Source organism: Octopus bimaculoides, chromosome 3 (assembly GCF_046866305.1).
Source record: "Octopus bimaculoides isolate indiv1 chromosome 3, ASM4686630v1, whole genome shotgun sequence".
Lineage (NCBI taxonomy): Eukaryota > Metazoa > Mollusca > Cephalopoda > Octopoda > Octopodidae > Octopus > Octopus bimaculoides.
In genome coordinates this window covers 3,979,129-3,995,874 of record NC_142930.1, presented here as the reverse complement: position 1 = coordinate 3,995,874, position 16,746 = coordinate 3,979,129, and the positions used below count along the sequence as shown (strand labels likewise).

The window sequence follows — 16,746 nt, the reverse complement described above, 5'->3', positions numbered from 1 at the left end:
TAGTCTTCGAATTAGCTTTCACCTTTGTGGTTTTGAGAAGCCTAATTTCTCAAGATTGGTATTTAGGTAGTGTGTTACGTATGTATGTATGTATGTATGTATGTGTGTATGTATTATGTATGTATGTATGTGCGTGTGAGTGTGTGAGTCTGTGTGTTTAGCTTTGCATTTAGTTTCTTAAAAGATGGAAAGTTGTTGTAAAGCTAAGGTTATATTTAGAAAATTAAACTCAAATATTGATACTAGAATGGATAGATATATTCATTACATCAAAATTCGATTGTTTTCACAAAGTGTTACTCTAGGCTGGGCTGTAGGTCGATCTCAACTGGAGATTTTAAGTTTAAATATATCAAGGAAATGTCTTCTGTTCTGTGGCTTTGATGATGGCCAAAACATTCAGGGTATAATGATATCTATCCAGATATTTTCTCATAAGTATATTTATGAAGATATTTTTTGAGTGGATATGCATGTAAACCAGTAAATATATGTTTACATTATTAATGGGGCAGTTGACAAATGTATGTACCATGAATCCGTGTGTAAATTGCTTTTCTAAACAAGTATTTACTGAAAGAAAGCCCAGGTTATGCCGGTTGTATATTTAGTCTCTGCTTCACTGCATCTGTTGTTTATACGGGAATAGGCGGTCTCAGAACTGATAGATAATGTTGATTCATAATGCACAAACTCACTTTGCAGACAATTTTATTGCGGAAGCTTATTGGTGAACCTCTCCCCTGATGAATCAGAAAAAAAAAGCATAATTATTTAATGGCATTCTAAATTTTTTCAACTCGGTTTCACAATGCTTTATATATTATACCACTTTCATAATATTAAATCAGAGTTGGAGTAAATTTATATCACGATGAATTTATCAGCTTTACATGAGAATCGGACAAAGATCCGTTTCCAAGTTGATTCCCTAAAAGATTATTTGAACGCAGTTTCATCCATATCACAGTCGAGAACAAGTTACAAAAATTTCTCTCACTTCGTCACACAATTTCCTTATATTTCCTACCATAAATAGCAAATTTACCATCTACCATTTTGTTTGGCTTCACAAATACTATACTTCGTACCTTCTACAGACACACGAGTAATTCCATCGGTGCCATTAGCAAATTCAATGAATATGATTCCTGGTCTTTTATCTCTTCGCTTCTATTTTTGTCCTCTTACTTGACAATCTAGTGCCATCAAGTCATGGTAGTCTGTTCCAAATGCTTCCAGCAGATCGAGTTTCGCTAAATTCAGCCAAGGGGCGGAAGGAATGTGATGTACCTAATATCTTCAAAAATGAAGGGGAAAGCAAGCGGCCCTGCCGTATACAAGACTATATGTAAAGTAGGAAACGAAATTTACGCACACATTCGCACACGACAAGGTAGCCCAAAACCTTCACTTGCTACTATGCCGGAAGTATTTGCTCTTGCCGGAAGTATTTGCTCTTGCCGGAAGTATGGATGCGAAGTTACGGGTACTTGATACCAACGTACACCGGAAAAGGTAACGCACGAAAACGGGAAGGCAAAGATCCTTTGTGACTTTGACTTCCAGACGGACAAGGTGTTAGTGCACAGTAACTCGGATATAGTAACCTTTAGGAAGGACAAACAAGAGTTCCTAATGATCGACGCGGCAGTGCCTGGAGATCAACATCTCATCATGAAAGAAAGAGAAAAGGTTGATAAATATGGAGAGCTGAGAATTGGGGTTGCCGAGATATGACAACTGCGAGAGCGAAACGTAAAGGTTGTCCCTGTAGTCATCGGAGCATTGGAATCGGAATATTGAAATACCACCCAACCTGAAAAAAATATCTGGACATTTTAGAAATACCCTACAATGATGGTGTATTGCAAAAGTCGGCTTTACTTGGATCTGCACGCGTACTGCGTAAAGTACTGTCTGTCTGAGGTACTTGTTGTGACTTGACAGACAATACAAACCCAAACCTCCGGTAGACACAATATCTTCAATCTACAACATCACAATATTGGATATGGTGCGACGTCTTCAATAAATAATAATAATACTAATAAGAGTAATACAAAAATAAGTGCAATAACGTTAGAAGAGAATTGAAAAGTGAGAGAAGTCTTCATTGCATAACTTCCTTGTTTTACTGCTTCGTCTGTTTTAGCTTTTTGTCAGTTTTCAATTCATTAAGTTACGCATGCGTGCATTTATATGCATGTGTGTAAACGTATGTGTAAGTTATTCTTGTTTTGCTTAATATAACCTATTGTATTCTCCTGCTGCTTCTTAATCTCTATTATCTGCCTGTTCTTCATCATTTTTTTACTATTTCTTCTATTTTTAATCTCTTCTTTATAATTTCCAATTTAATGCTTTTAATTTGTCTTATCGAAAAACAGCTTTTCTCGTTGCATTAACTTAAAACTTTTTATAGAACTTCACCAATTGTCTACTTCATCGTATTTAACTCGCTACCTTACTTTAAACATTGCTATGATTGCTGAACATTAAAATTTCCCTCTTAATATAACTAGGTATCTCTAGCTTTCACACAAACATAAGCTTATATACAAACATATTTCGTGGATAATCCCTTGTACATAACTTATGACCATAATAAGCAACGAACATTATTATCTCTTAGTAAATTAACTTTCCCTATTGCTTAAAGCTGGCATTGAACTCGTACATTCCATTCTCAAAACCATGTTGTCTTCGATAAATACTTCTACTTAATGACTGACGTTTTAGTGTCTGAGAAATATTAACTCGAGTTTCTCTTTTATTCTAATTCATAAATTTCAAATAATGTCTGATACTGTCTCCATGCTATGAGACATTTTAAAGTCTTCTCCTTTCCATCATGAATTGTTATCATTTCGAGTTGTCTTCCTCCATTAATTCATATTCTAAACAATTTCATACAGCTCATTTCTTCTCAATGCTCACGGTCATATATTATAGCGCATATTTACATGCCTACCTTTTCGCTGTATGCCAATAATAAACACACGCACTGGTGTTATTTCACTTCTTGCATTATTTTTAGTCAATTGGTTAATCGGTTGACCAATTAAATAATCACTTGTTTATCTTATTGAGCGATCAATCAAACCTGAAGTAGAGAGGGAATGCCATTGATGCTGTCGTCATCGACGCTATCTTTGACAAACCTGGAGGATTGATTGGTCGACCAAGTGTTTAATTAAGCAATCGGTTAATTCGCTACATGATCAATCGACTAATAATTATAATAAAAGGTGTGAAACAGAAGCAGATCGTGTGTTTATTATCGGCATAATGACCCTCCCGAGTTGCAACAAATTATGTTTCAACACACACGTTCACATCAAGAATCTTGCAATCCAAATACAAAAATATGAGATATCTGTCGATTTTTCTGCTGTAATGGATTCCTAACATAGGAAACAATGGCACTCCGTTGGTTGCAACGACGACGGATCCAGTTGATCCTGCACGTGAAATTAACGTGCAAGTGGTTGAGCACTCCACAGACACGTGTACACTTAACATAGTTCTCGGGGGAGATTCAGCGTGACACAGAGTGTAACAATACAGGTACAACAGGAAGAAAGAGTGAGTGAAAGTTGTGGTGAAAGAGTACAGCAGCGTTCGCCACAACCCCCTGCCAAAGGATTGTGAAGCTTTAGGTGTTTTCGTTCAATGAACACTCACAACACCCGGTCTGGGAATAGAAACTGCGATCCTACGACCGCGAGTCCGCTGCCCTAACCACTGGGTCATTGGGCCATTGCGCCTCCACATAGAAAACATTAAACTTATATTCAATAACACATAATTCTAGCAATGAATATGTTTTTAGTTTTCTTTAATTGTTTTAACTAATTTGAAATAATTCCACGTTAACAAACTGGCAGAATCGTTAGCTAAGTTCTGAGTTCAAATTCAGCCGTGGTCGACTTTGCCTTTCGTGTCGATAAAACAAACACCAGTTGCATGCTAAAGTCGACGTAATCGACGTACCCACTTCCTTTAGATTGCAGGTCTTGTGCCAAAATCTGAAACCAACATACAAGAATTCCTGTATTTACATTCTCCAATATCCAGCCTGGCTTTATAAACTGGTTTCCCTATGAGATACAAACTTCTCTTTTCATTTTCTTCTTAACTTAAAACAATCTCCGGTCTTAAACTCTTTCAAACATTCTACGTAAATGCAAATTCCTTTCTTTGCTCAATACCTCATACAGAAATAATTTAATATACAAATCCCTAGCGTTTCCTAATTCTTCTTTAAGGATTTTTTTCTTAGATTTTAGAAACAACTAAATCGTAGGAAAACGGTTTTTACGACGATTCCCATGCTACGCAAAATTCCGCTTCTTGTTTCTTTCTATTTTCTCGCTATTAATGCAATTCTGCGTAGTTCCCAACAAATCATTTGTTTATGCATGTATGTGTAAGTGTGTGTGTTTATGCATGCATGCTATGTGTGTGTGAACGGGTTTAGTAAATTGCAAAAGTGACTAATGCGTACATAGACACACCAACATCATATTCCTTGATACAGGAATGCTATTTAACGCCTACATAAATGACAGTGTGACACACACACACACACACTGACCTCTGAAATCTACAAGTTGTTTTTCATTCTTTCTCTGTTTATTTTCTCTTATTATTTTCTGTCGAAGAGCGCAGGCTCGAATCGAAACGTAAAAGAGATTTTTTCATTTTCCCAACCGTCAAACTAATACACCTGCTTTTTGTTCATACACCTTTCTTCGTCTTTTGTTTTTCTATAAATTTCAACTATGTATACACACACACACACACACACACACACACATATATATATATATATATATGTGTGTGTGTGTGTGTGTGTACATACATACATATATACATACATACATACATATATATATATATATATATATATATATATACAGGCTCACACACACACATGTAATATCTCCTACTTTTTATTTTTTACTTGTTTCAGTCATTAGAATATAGCAATGCTGGGGCACCACCTTGAAGAATTTAAATATATATATACATATATATATATATATCTTACACTATTCACTATATCTCTCTCTCTCACTCCCCATCTTTCTTTCTCACACTCTTTCAATCTCACCTTTTCTCCCTTCGCCCCTTCATTTCTTTACTTTCCCTCTCCTTCTGTCTACCACCCACATTATGATCCAGATTGTATCTCCCCTATCCTTCCATCTCACTTTCCAAATATTTATTTTGCAATAAAACACTTACTGCGGAGAGACGATTTGAACACCCTGTATCTTGAATCCCGTTGTCACATTAACAAGGATCTGTGTGTGTTGGAATTTGTCAATATCTATCCCCAGTAAGGTGGCGAGATGGCAGAACCGTTACCACGGAGGACAAAGTGCTTAACAGCATTTCTTCCGACTTTACGTTCTGAGTTCAAATGCTTCGGGTGTCGGCTCGGCCTTTTTGTGGGGCGAGGGAGGGGGGCGATGAAATTGACTTACATCCACCCCCTGAAATTGCTGGCCTTGAGCCAAAATTTGAAGCCAACACCTATCCCCAGTACTTGATTAGTAATTACTACAATTATTATTATTTTTTTACTGCCCCGAAATAATGAGAGACAAATTTGACATCGACAAGATTTGAATTAAGAACATAAGCAGCCGTGACTAAATACCAATGCTCTAACGAAACTGCCAAACCATCGCTCTTGTGCCGTACTAAATAATGTGAAATACATTAGTCTGGCACCATTCAGTTTCTACTTAGAATTATGACATGTAGACGGAAAAGAGGAAATTATGACATACAGAAAGAGAAAAAACAACAAAAAATTCATTAAGTTTATTATGTTTCCGCTTCCTTGACCTCGATATCATTTTTATTCTTATTCCTTATCTTTTTTTTTCTTTATCATTTTATTTGTTTGCATTCTGTTCTCAAATATTTAAATAACTAATTCTGTCTAAGGGATATTTGTTCTTATTCGGTCGGGATGACTGGATAAGTTTGGCGTTATCTTTTCGAATTCTGGTGAGTGAATAAATAGTGGAAAGACACGTGAGTAGAGATTCTTCCAGACGGAGACATTTCTAAAAGGGAGAAAGGCTAGAGAAAATAGCCAGGTGTGAACTTAGGTAAGACTAAGAAAGGAATAAATGAAAGTTTGATATGGTCAGAGGAACTGAAGTTGAATGCAATTAAGGTTTAAACTGCATACATAAGTAAGAAATTAATACATACATTTGTGTGTATGTGTAAACGATCTTGTTAAATGGAGAGTTCGGTGCAGTTTCAATCCCGAATTGAAGCCAATATTAATTTTGATTTTATTAATTAATATTAATTTTTCTACTATTCTTTCAAATACTATTTAGATCTTTGTGTCTATTTGAATGACTTTACAATAGAAGCCTTCTACCGATAAACTTGCCAGCCACACATCCTTTATATTTTGATACCAGCTTTTAATTTTTTCTGTACAGCCGCATGTTCAGGCCTTAAAAAGATTCCCAAAGGAATTTTTTTTCCATATAGTCAAAGAAATTTGCTTTTACTCCAGTAAAACCTAACAGAATTCTTTAAACTCATTGGTATAAACGATATTGATAATTAGAAACCTCTAAAATCTCAAGTAACCATTAGCAACCGAGAAAACGACCAAAGGAAAGAAGGTTAACAAGGATTTGATGCTAAGGATTTATCGCACCATTATCGAAACACAAACCTTTTGATGACACGATACATCTAGAAATGAAATATAAAGTTTCTGTTTTACGAGTTTTAATTTTTGTTAGCATCATTCAATGCTTCATTAAAAATAATCAATGTCTATATCCCGGAAAGACCGACTTTCCAAACTTTTAAACGTTTATATTTAAAGTAAATGTACAATTCCTTTAATTTCAGCTCAAAATTGTGAAGATGATTTGGACTGCCGCAGCGGACGTGTTTGTAAAAGTTCTACTTGTGTGTGTGCCGACGAAGATTATTGTTGGGGTCTCAGTAAACCAGTATGTGGCTCCGATGGTACCCTGTACCCAAGCCATTGTGAATTGCATCGGGTCGCTTGCGTTATCGAGAAGCATATCAAAGTTGATCCAAAAGGAACTTGTCTTCATGGCATCCGTAAGTATTTATATGTATTATATATATAGTGGAGGCACATGGCCTAACGGTTAGAGCAGCGGACTCGCGGTCGAGGGATCGCGAGTTCGAATCTCAGACAGGGTGATGTGTGTGTTTATGACCGAAACACCTAAGCTCTACGCGGCTCCGGCAGAAGGTAATGGCGAACTTCTGCTGACTCTTTCTTCACTACTTTCTCTCACTCTTTCCTCCTGTATCTAGCAACTCACCTGCGACGGACCGGCGTCCCATCCAGGTAGGGAACCTATAAGCCAATGAAACCGGGAAACAACAACATATATATCTATAATATAACATAATATGATATTATTGTATGCCTTTATATATAATCACGAGTCGTTTTATTCAGGAATTATAAAATGGATACTTAAACACTTCTGTATTTTATTCCTTGCCAATAGCAGCAATTTCTTTGAATCCAAACCTGAAGTCATTTTATCCTTTCAAAAAACCTTAACATTCCTTCTTCTAATTACCGCGCTCCCTCCATACTTCGATTTCTGGACATTTATTTATTGCCAGGTGCAAAAACACTATTTTACTGGCGACACTGTTTTTGCTCAGTAAATACGTACAAGCACGTATATGAACCTTGTTTGCTAACATTTAAGTCTTTGTTTACAATTTAATACATTAATATATGTTTCATGAATTAGCCAGCTTTTTAGAATTATTGCTCTACATCTAACACCGCAAATACTAGCAGCGAAGTAATCAACCACTACAACTCCCTTGAAATTACGAACTTTGTACATAAATTATACATAATTATTTCAATTAAAAACATGAGAATGTTTGTCTTTCATACGCGCTGTTTCCTCAAATATAACCGGTATATATTTCCTTATTAAACATTTTCATAACCACTTGTGAGGGAAGTAGTTATGTAACAAACCCCAGCTGCCATCACTCTCGAGCGAGTATGGCTTGCTAATGTGTACCATGCTTTTGTTAATTGCTGTAGGCGCCTGTATAGTTGCGAGCAAAGGTACGCTTTCGGTCCATTTACCTTTGTCCTATCGAAACATTAGGTATATGGCAGCTAGAAGGAAAGATTCTTTCTATCAGCAGCAGGCGAGTACTCAGTACAGGTGATTAAGCTAAAGTAACACAAAGTGAAGTGTCTTGCTCAAAGACACCACGCATTACTCTATCCAAGGAGTGAACCCATGGTCTTATGATCTTCTGGCATCACACTCTAACCACTATGCCACCATTAAGAGGACTGGGAAATGTTTTTATGTGACAAATATTCAACGCCTTTAAAATAATCTCAAATAGCTAAGAAAGGATTATTGAAAGCCAGCTCGATTTAGTCTTAGAAGTAGATTTATTGGTTTCATTTCATATAAGAACACACATACGTCCACACTGTCTCACATGCACGCTTACAGCCACATCTCTCTCTCTCTCTCTCTCTCTCATTCTCTCTCTCTCTCATTCTCTCTCTCTCTCTCATTCTCTCTCTCTATCTATCTATCTATATATATATATATATATATATATATATATATATATATAAATATATATAAGGTCTTTAACTTTTAAATTTTCATATTCAAAAGAGACAGAGACTTCAAATTCGATATATCAAATTCGATATTTTCCTCTGGAAAATTATTATATATATATATATATATATATATATATATATATATATATGTATATATATATTGATCGATCAATCGATGTGTGTTGTGTCCTTGAGCAAGTCATTCCATTTCATGTTGCTCCAGTCTCCTCGAAATGATTAGTATCCTAGTGCTGATGCAGCTCTGTCTCAATGATAAACGTGAGTTGAGAGGATGTCTGTCTGCTCACGACTACGTAGACACGAAAAACACCCAACGAGAGTGCAGCACTAGGTCCCATCATGCAACGCATACGCTGTTACCAGTGGCATTAAGCTTAATTCTCGTCATGTCAGTGCAACTAACAAAACTGACCAACTCAATTGTTTTATCGGACAGTTTGTTGATTGCGTAATAATTCCTTGAGCTGTTCAAAATCTTTCCATAATTGTTTACAATCGACATGGTTTTTCTTTTTTTTTTGTGATAAAATCTACGCTAGTGGGAACATATGAATTGGCACCAGACATTTCTAGTTTGTCGAAACGACAGGAGCAATATTAGCAATGGAAACATTGTAGCCGAAAGGCTTGTGTTGAGGAAGTTAATGTACGATTAGTTTCTGGTTCTGTGTGAAGTTGAGCACAGGAAAAGGTATTTAGATAAGAATATGAATACAATAAATTCAATGATTTCTCAAATTTATCCAAGTGTACAGGCATTGACAGTTTTTTCAGCCTCACTTGATCTTCCGCTGCAATATCTTGCACCACTTCACTCACTCATGAAACATGGCCGACGTGGATTTATTGAAAGACATCATCTTCTCAAATAAGACTTACATTTGCTCGAAACTTTACTTCAATTTATTTTGTAACAAACTGACGAAATAATCACTCGGAAATATCATATACAATTTGTCACATCCTATCAAGCGGACAATGTACACAAAATAAATTTACTTTTTCAGATTTTCCAACAAAGATATCAAAAAGCCAGGTTTTGTTGTACTTATGCCTTATGTTAATCTATCGATACCGTCGAAAATAAACGACCGCTCCTCGTTCACTCTAGGCAGTCTTCACTGCCAACCACCACCATATTAGGCGAATGGTTTTATCTTTAGTTTACACATTTTTATCTGATCTGCTAGAAACATCAGCTAAATCACGCTTTACAGTCTTAAAAATCAATCATTAGATAATGTGGTAGAAAAGGTGTTGCCGGGTACAAGAAAAGAGGGGATGGTTACGGGGAAAACACTTATTAACATATTTAAACATAGGTCAACTCGATGTGTGCAGCTCTGAACCTAAATAACAACAGTGGGTTTTACCTGTCATCCATGATTTACTTCCAACGATTTTACACATAACTAAAGCATCTAAATATATATTCTCGGTGACAGCAATATATATTCACGGAGTTTTTACTTCATTAAGTATTAAGCATTAAAGTAATTACTTTCCGGACACTAAGCACGATATGACATTCCTTTAAAGAGGCTATTTCCAGATTAAGAACAGTGCTTACGTGGTTATATGTATCTAACTATACACGTATGTATGTATCTACCCATATTTGTATGTATGGAAAATCCAGCTAATACATATTACACACTTCTTTTAAAGTGAAATTTCCCCAAATATTATTGAGAAGACCTTTGTTTCACCTTTATTTGAAACATCATTGCTAATAAAATGGCTTAACGATATCTCTGTCTGACGACGATAAAATATTTTCATTCGTAGCCTAGGTTTAGTTTTTCTCCGTGTCACACTCTTCGCAATCAATGACTCATTGTATATTTCTATGTTAACTCTTGAAGAACCAAATCAGTACTGCTGTATGATTGAGAATGTTTCACAGCGTAATATACTTTGCACGGGGCCTGCAGCTAAAACTGTTCACCCTGAGGAGAACTGAGGAGAAAACAAAAATAATAAAATGACGACGAAGTAGACGTTCTTGCCATGCAGGCGTTAACTTAAGGTTCATCTGTGTGAGCATGTCATTCAACTGTACGTTTGGCTTCAGAACCACTTTCGATCTTACAAGGGTAGCAGAGTGCATAGAATACAATAAAAAAAATATCGTTTCTGCTTGTGCCAATAAATCAATCAATACAAATTCTTTGACCCATTCAAGTTTAAATAATCTTTTTTTTTTTTTCCTTGGCATCTCTTCAGAAACTTGTAACAAGAAAAGAGTATCAGCCACTCTTCATGGTGGCCTTGGAAATTTCGACTGAATGGCTTATACACTGCGAAAATGCAGCACATTGCCGGCACAAGCACGCACGCGCACACACACACACACACACACACACACAAGCACACAAGCATATCATCACATTTTAAATATTTTTTAATAAAATAACTTTTTAGAGCTACAGCTTCCACGAAAGGCGCCGGATCCATTGTCGAACCTCGTTTTGATATTATACACAAAGTCGGTAACATTCTGGCAGAAGTTGATGTGAGGCCTTTTGAAAGTCCAAAACGGGATAAATTAGCATCTAGCATCTAGCCTAAAGCCGAATATCTGACCACTCTACAACCATTTGAGACGAAAATTTGTCTAGTATCAATTAACCACTGGTGGTTTAGCTTTGACTCAAGTGACACACAATAAGGTCGAAACGGCGTTGTGTCTTAAATTCCCCTTACATCAATGAATCGCTTGTGTTATGAAGACGCATAGTCTAAAAGGAGGAGGTGTTCTCTGTTTAGAAAAACAACACCGATCAGATATTCATATTCAAGTCTGTGAGAACTTATTAAGAATAAATAAATATTGTTTGGACGCTCGCTATTCTGCCTGCATCCCCATGATTTATTAGAATAAATATTTATTGTTTTCACTGTTCTAAATGCACCCCACGAATTATTTGAATATAGATTTATTGTCTTAGCAAATTAAGATATTCACTTGTGAGATCGTATTTCTAAATGATGATTATATTTCTTGTATGAACAAGATATTTAATCACGTTTTCTAGAATTTAAGTAATTCTATAATATTTGGAATGGTTTATCATATTTGATAAGGTGGCGAGCTGGCAGAAACGTTAGCACGCCGGGCGAAATGCTTAGGGGTATTTCGTCTGTCTTTACGTTTTGAGTTCAAATTCCGCCGGGATCGACTTTACCTTTCATCCTTTCGGGGTCGATAAATGAAGTACCAGTTACGCACTGGGGTCGATGTAATCGACTTAATCCCCTTGTTTATCCCCTCTATGTTTAGCCCCTTGTGGGCAATAAAGAAATAAGAAACGTTAGCACGCTGGGTGAAATGCTTAGCGGTGTCTTTACGTTCCGAGTTCAAATTCCGCCGAGGTCGACTTTGCCTTTCATCCTTTCGGAGTCGATAAATTAAGTACCAGTTACGTACTGGGGTTGATCTAATCGACTGGTCTCTTCCCCCAAAATTTCGGACCTTGTGCCTAGAGTAGAAAAGATTATTATATTTGTTTCAAATTTTTGCAAGTTCGGAAAAGGGGTTAAATCGAATAAACGAACCCCAATTCTCAGCTGATACATATTTTATCGACCCCGAAAGGCTGAAAGACAAAGTCAACGTCAACGTCGACGGAATTTGAACTCAGAATGTAAGAACGGACGAAATGCCCTGAAGCATTTTGCGCAACGTCTTAATGATTCTGCCAGCTCACCACCTTAACGGATTATTATATTAGATAATCAAACTCTTTAACTTTGGGTGTGTAATTACTCTAAATGAACAACTTACAAATAGTAATGGACAATAACTATAAAAACGAACGAAAACGGCCAACACCCTCAACAGGAAATCTTGATATTTTCTTCCAAGTGGAAAATATATAATTTATCAGCAAATTACGGTATTTCATGCTTTTTGTTTCAATCAAATATGGAAACAATATCTCTCACTTCAATGGCAGCGTTTAGGATTTGTGATGGAGTGAAAGATTCAATAACAGAGGAGTCCCAAATAAGGTTCTTTTCTCTATCCCAAGAGCAAAGGGTAAACCCATTTTGTTTCTTCTTATCGTTCTTGGTCTGTTGAATCTTGAAAAATATTCACCTTAAATTCCATCGTCTTAAAGCCATTTAACATGAGTTACTTGAGCAAATTATACACAAAGGCCCTTTATCTTTCATCTATATTCTTGCAGAGTATCAAGTATAGGATTACTTCACAGATTGAAAAATTATTTACATTATTTACATTATTTACATTCGACGGATATTTATCCTCATCTTGTTTGTTGTTAACACAATGTTTCGGCTGATATACCCTCCAGCCTTCATCAGGTGTCTTGGAGAAATTTTGAACCTGGGTTCTCATTCCTATGCCCACGGGTATATGGCCTAGTGGTTAAGAGCGCGGGCTACTAACCCCAACATTCCGAGTTCGATTCCAGGCAGTGACCTGAATAATAATAATAATAATAATAATAATAATAATAATAAACATCGAAAAATACCTTAGGAATGAGAACCCAGGTTCGAAATTTCCCCGAGACACCTGATGAAAGCTAGAGGGTATATCAGCCGAAACGTTGTGTTAACAACAAACAAGATGAGGACAAGTATCCGTCATATGTAAATAATGTACATAATTCCTCATCTCTTAAATATAGAACCAAATTGAAAAATGTTCTTGTCTGTAAAGAATGGTTAGATATCATTCTTAATGGTAATCGTTCAAAGTAAATATTTCTTACTTAATAAATCTAAAAAAAAATCAAAAAAAAAACCACACATTTGCTTTGTTTAAAATCGCCATGCAAGATTATTAAAATTAGAACTCATTATCTTATAATTAATAATTCAAACACTCAATCATCACATTTCTGCGGTATTTGGCTAATTCAGACTGGCTTTAATTCTTGGTTCACCTACACTTGATCCACACCACTGATTCTGCAAATAACCAATGTAATGTGATTCACCCGACTGTAAATTTGACAATTTAGTTAATAACCGATATGTTCTGAACTAGAATTATTATATTTCTCTCCTTTCTTTGATACCTTCTGTTGATTGGAGGCATATCTGAATTATATACTTATCTTTGTAGATAGGTGGAGAGCTGGCAGAATCGTTAGCACGCCGGGCGAAATGCTTAGCGATATTTCGTCTGCCGTTACGGTCTGAGTTCAAATTCCGCCGGCGTCGATTAAATAAATACCAGTTAAGCACTGGAACGATGTAATTGACTTAATCCCTTTGTCTGTCCTTGTTTGTCCCCTCTATGTTTATCCCCTTATGGGCAATAAAGAAATATATATTTATCCTTTGGAGATAAGGTGGAGAGCTGGCAGAATTTTTAGCACAACAAGCGAAATGCTTCGTGGAATTTCATCCGTCTTTACATTCTGAGTTCAAATTCTGCTGTTGTCAGCTTTGCCTTTCATACTTTCGGGGTCAATGAAATAAGTATTTGTTGAATACTGGGGTCTCTATGATCGACTCACCCCTTCCCACAAAACGTCAGGCCGTGTGCCTGTAGCAGAAAGGATTATAATGTCCAGCAAGGGAGATAACTTCTCAAAGATTGACTGATTAAAATCTTACCCTGTCACGCTTTGGGTTAAACGTCATCTCTGCCGGATTCTTGGTAAAGCGGTTATGAACAACACACATAGAGAAAGAAGGTGCGGACAATTCTCTCCATTAGATTACCTGAAATTGTTACGCTTGTGCTGTATGTGCTACTATTTTTTTTTTTGCTTGGGAGCCCTTGAAGAGGGTAAAGCTAAACACAGGGACCCACGGCGGAAAGGGTTAAAGACAGATTTTAATTCTTAACTCATCTTTTACTTTAATAAAATAAATAATATCAAAATAGTATCAATTATGACTTATCGATCGATTAGGGTGATTTTAATGGTGATGGAGTCATTCGTGTTAGCAGGTACTTTCTGATTTTTTAAGAATCCTTGATCATTAGTTTTAACAATGTATTTCCTCTCGTTTGGAAATCTTAGTAATTACTTTGCCATTTCACTTAATGTCATTACTCTCAAAATCTGAAAACATTTCTTTAATGCGTGCATGTGTGCATGCGCGCGTGTGTGTGAGTGTGTGTTTGACAATGATTACACTTCAAAGAAAATTCTGTTTGAAGAAGGTGCCTATTTCAAGGGAAATTATATTGCACCAGGAATAGATTTCATTCCAAGAGAAAGTCTTCCAAAAGCCCCCCCAAAAAAATAAAAAGAGAAAAATTACTTTTAAGTGAAAGAAAGGAAAAACACCACCCTATACAATAAATATTTAGAATAATCCAAAAGAATCTTTGATTTCTATTTCTAGAATCATCACTTATCAGGTGACATTCCAAATTGTTTTTTCTAATTTAGGAATTTCAAGAAAGATTACTTAAATGGATCCGAGTGTCATCTTTATTTACTTCTGAATGAGATATTTAATAAATGAAAACGTCATTTTGACAGTTTCCACGTTTAAAATCATCCTCAACTTGTCCAATCAAATATCTTTCAAACCACTGTTTTTAAGTGGTTGTTTTTTTCTTTCGTTTTTAAACTAAAATTAAATACGTATTTCGTAGAATTTTATCCAACAGAAAACAGACTTCGGTAACAGATATTATGTGAATCACTTTGTTACTGAATAACATTTATTTAGAAGATCGAAACCGTTACCTCATTGGTTGTTCCACTTCTCTGGAATTGATTTTGCTTCTGCTCATAATTTTGTGATTCTACATGCCATACATTTCCTGAAAGTTAATATTTCTGACTTAAATTCTAGTCTGCAAGCGATTCTATTCTTTCAAATAAAACATGGATGCATTCGTTTTTAAAAGCAAAATTGAGATGCAGTTTTGACAATAACAAAGCTTCAAATATGAAAATTTATGACTGAGAGAATATGGTTTCTGTCTGTTATTCACATCCTGTTCTTGTGTTTAGTAAGAATATGACATTCAAATGTTTAGTCTTCTTGTTGTATCTGGCGTCAGGTAGATGTGTTAGGGTCAGAGTGAAACTCACAAGCCTTTATTACAGCAGTGGTCCAATGTTCTGCTCTACTCTAACAGACACAAATCGCAGCAACCACGATAGGAAGTGAATATAGGCAGTGGAATCCTTTATGTAATAAATATTTAATAGTGATCTGGTGATCAACAGAGATGATGTTTTAAAGTAACTTCAAGTATTCCTCCTCTTCCTCCACATCATCACCATCGTTTAACATTCGTTTTCCATGCTGTCATGGGTTGGACAGTTTGAGAGGGGCTGGCCACCCAGACAGCTGCACCAGGTTCCAATAGTCTACTTTGGTATGGTTTCTACAGCTGAATGCCCTTCTTAACACCAACCACTTTACAGAGTGGATGTGGCACCAGCACAAGAGCTATATACATTGCACGGGCATGTTTTCATTTTATATGACACTGGCATGGGTTTTTTTATGTGGCACCAGCACCTGTGAGTTCACAAGGCAAGGACCTCTCAGCTGAAAGAGGGAATGGCGAGGGGGTATGGCCATAAAGGACATGCCTGTATGTAGGGATGGTCAAGATTTTACTTATATTGACATGGCTTCTCAAGCACAGCAAATCACCAGAAATATTGGTCCCTCATCATCTCAGTGAGGCTCAACTTCTCTAGATTCTTCCTCATCACTTTGTCCCACAACACTGATAAAAAGAATAAAATCTATCACTACACACGTTAAAATCACAGAGATGAGAGTGTAATTATACATCTGACATATGCAAGTTCCTTCTCTCTTTTACATTTTTGGTAACTAACTTTATTTTTGGATCACATTTCTTGCCACAATACTCCATCTCCTGATCATTAAGTGATTAAGCTTGCTTCCCTATCATGCAGACTGGGGTACAATTCCACTTAATGACACCTGTGCTTATACAGTATGGAAAATAATTTGTAATAGGTATAGCAAGGTTTAATTTTTACAAAATCATAAATTAAATTAATTCAATTTTCTGTTGTTGTAAGCCGGCAATATAAAAGAGAAGAAGATAAAAATGTTAAAGGATTCCAAGAGAATAT

At 36.1% G+C, this 16,746-nt stretch overlaps 1 protein-coding gene across 3 annotated transcripts in view; it reads left to right on the top strand.

Annotated features, from left to right (window-relative positions):
* Window positions 1-16,746, top strand: part of LOC106875235 (follistatin-related protein 5) — a 368,722-nt gene that overhangs the window by 246,298 nt on the left and 105,678 nt on the right. For all 3 annotated transcript variants that reach the window (XM_014923295.3, XM_014923296.3, XM_052966672.2), the window contains exon 4: window positions 6,904-7,122. In XM_014923295.3, coding sequence (XP_014778781.1) covers window positions 6,904-7,122 — 219 coding nt within the window. The remainder of the gene's footprint in view (window positions 1-6,903; window positions 7,123-16,746) is intronic.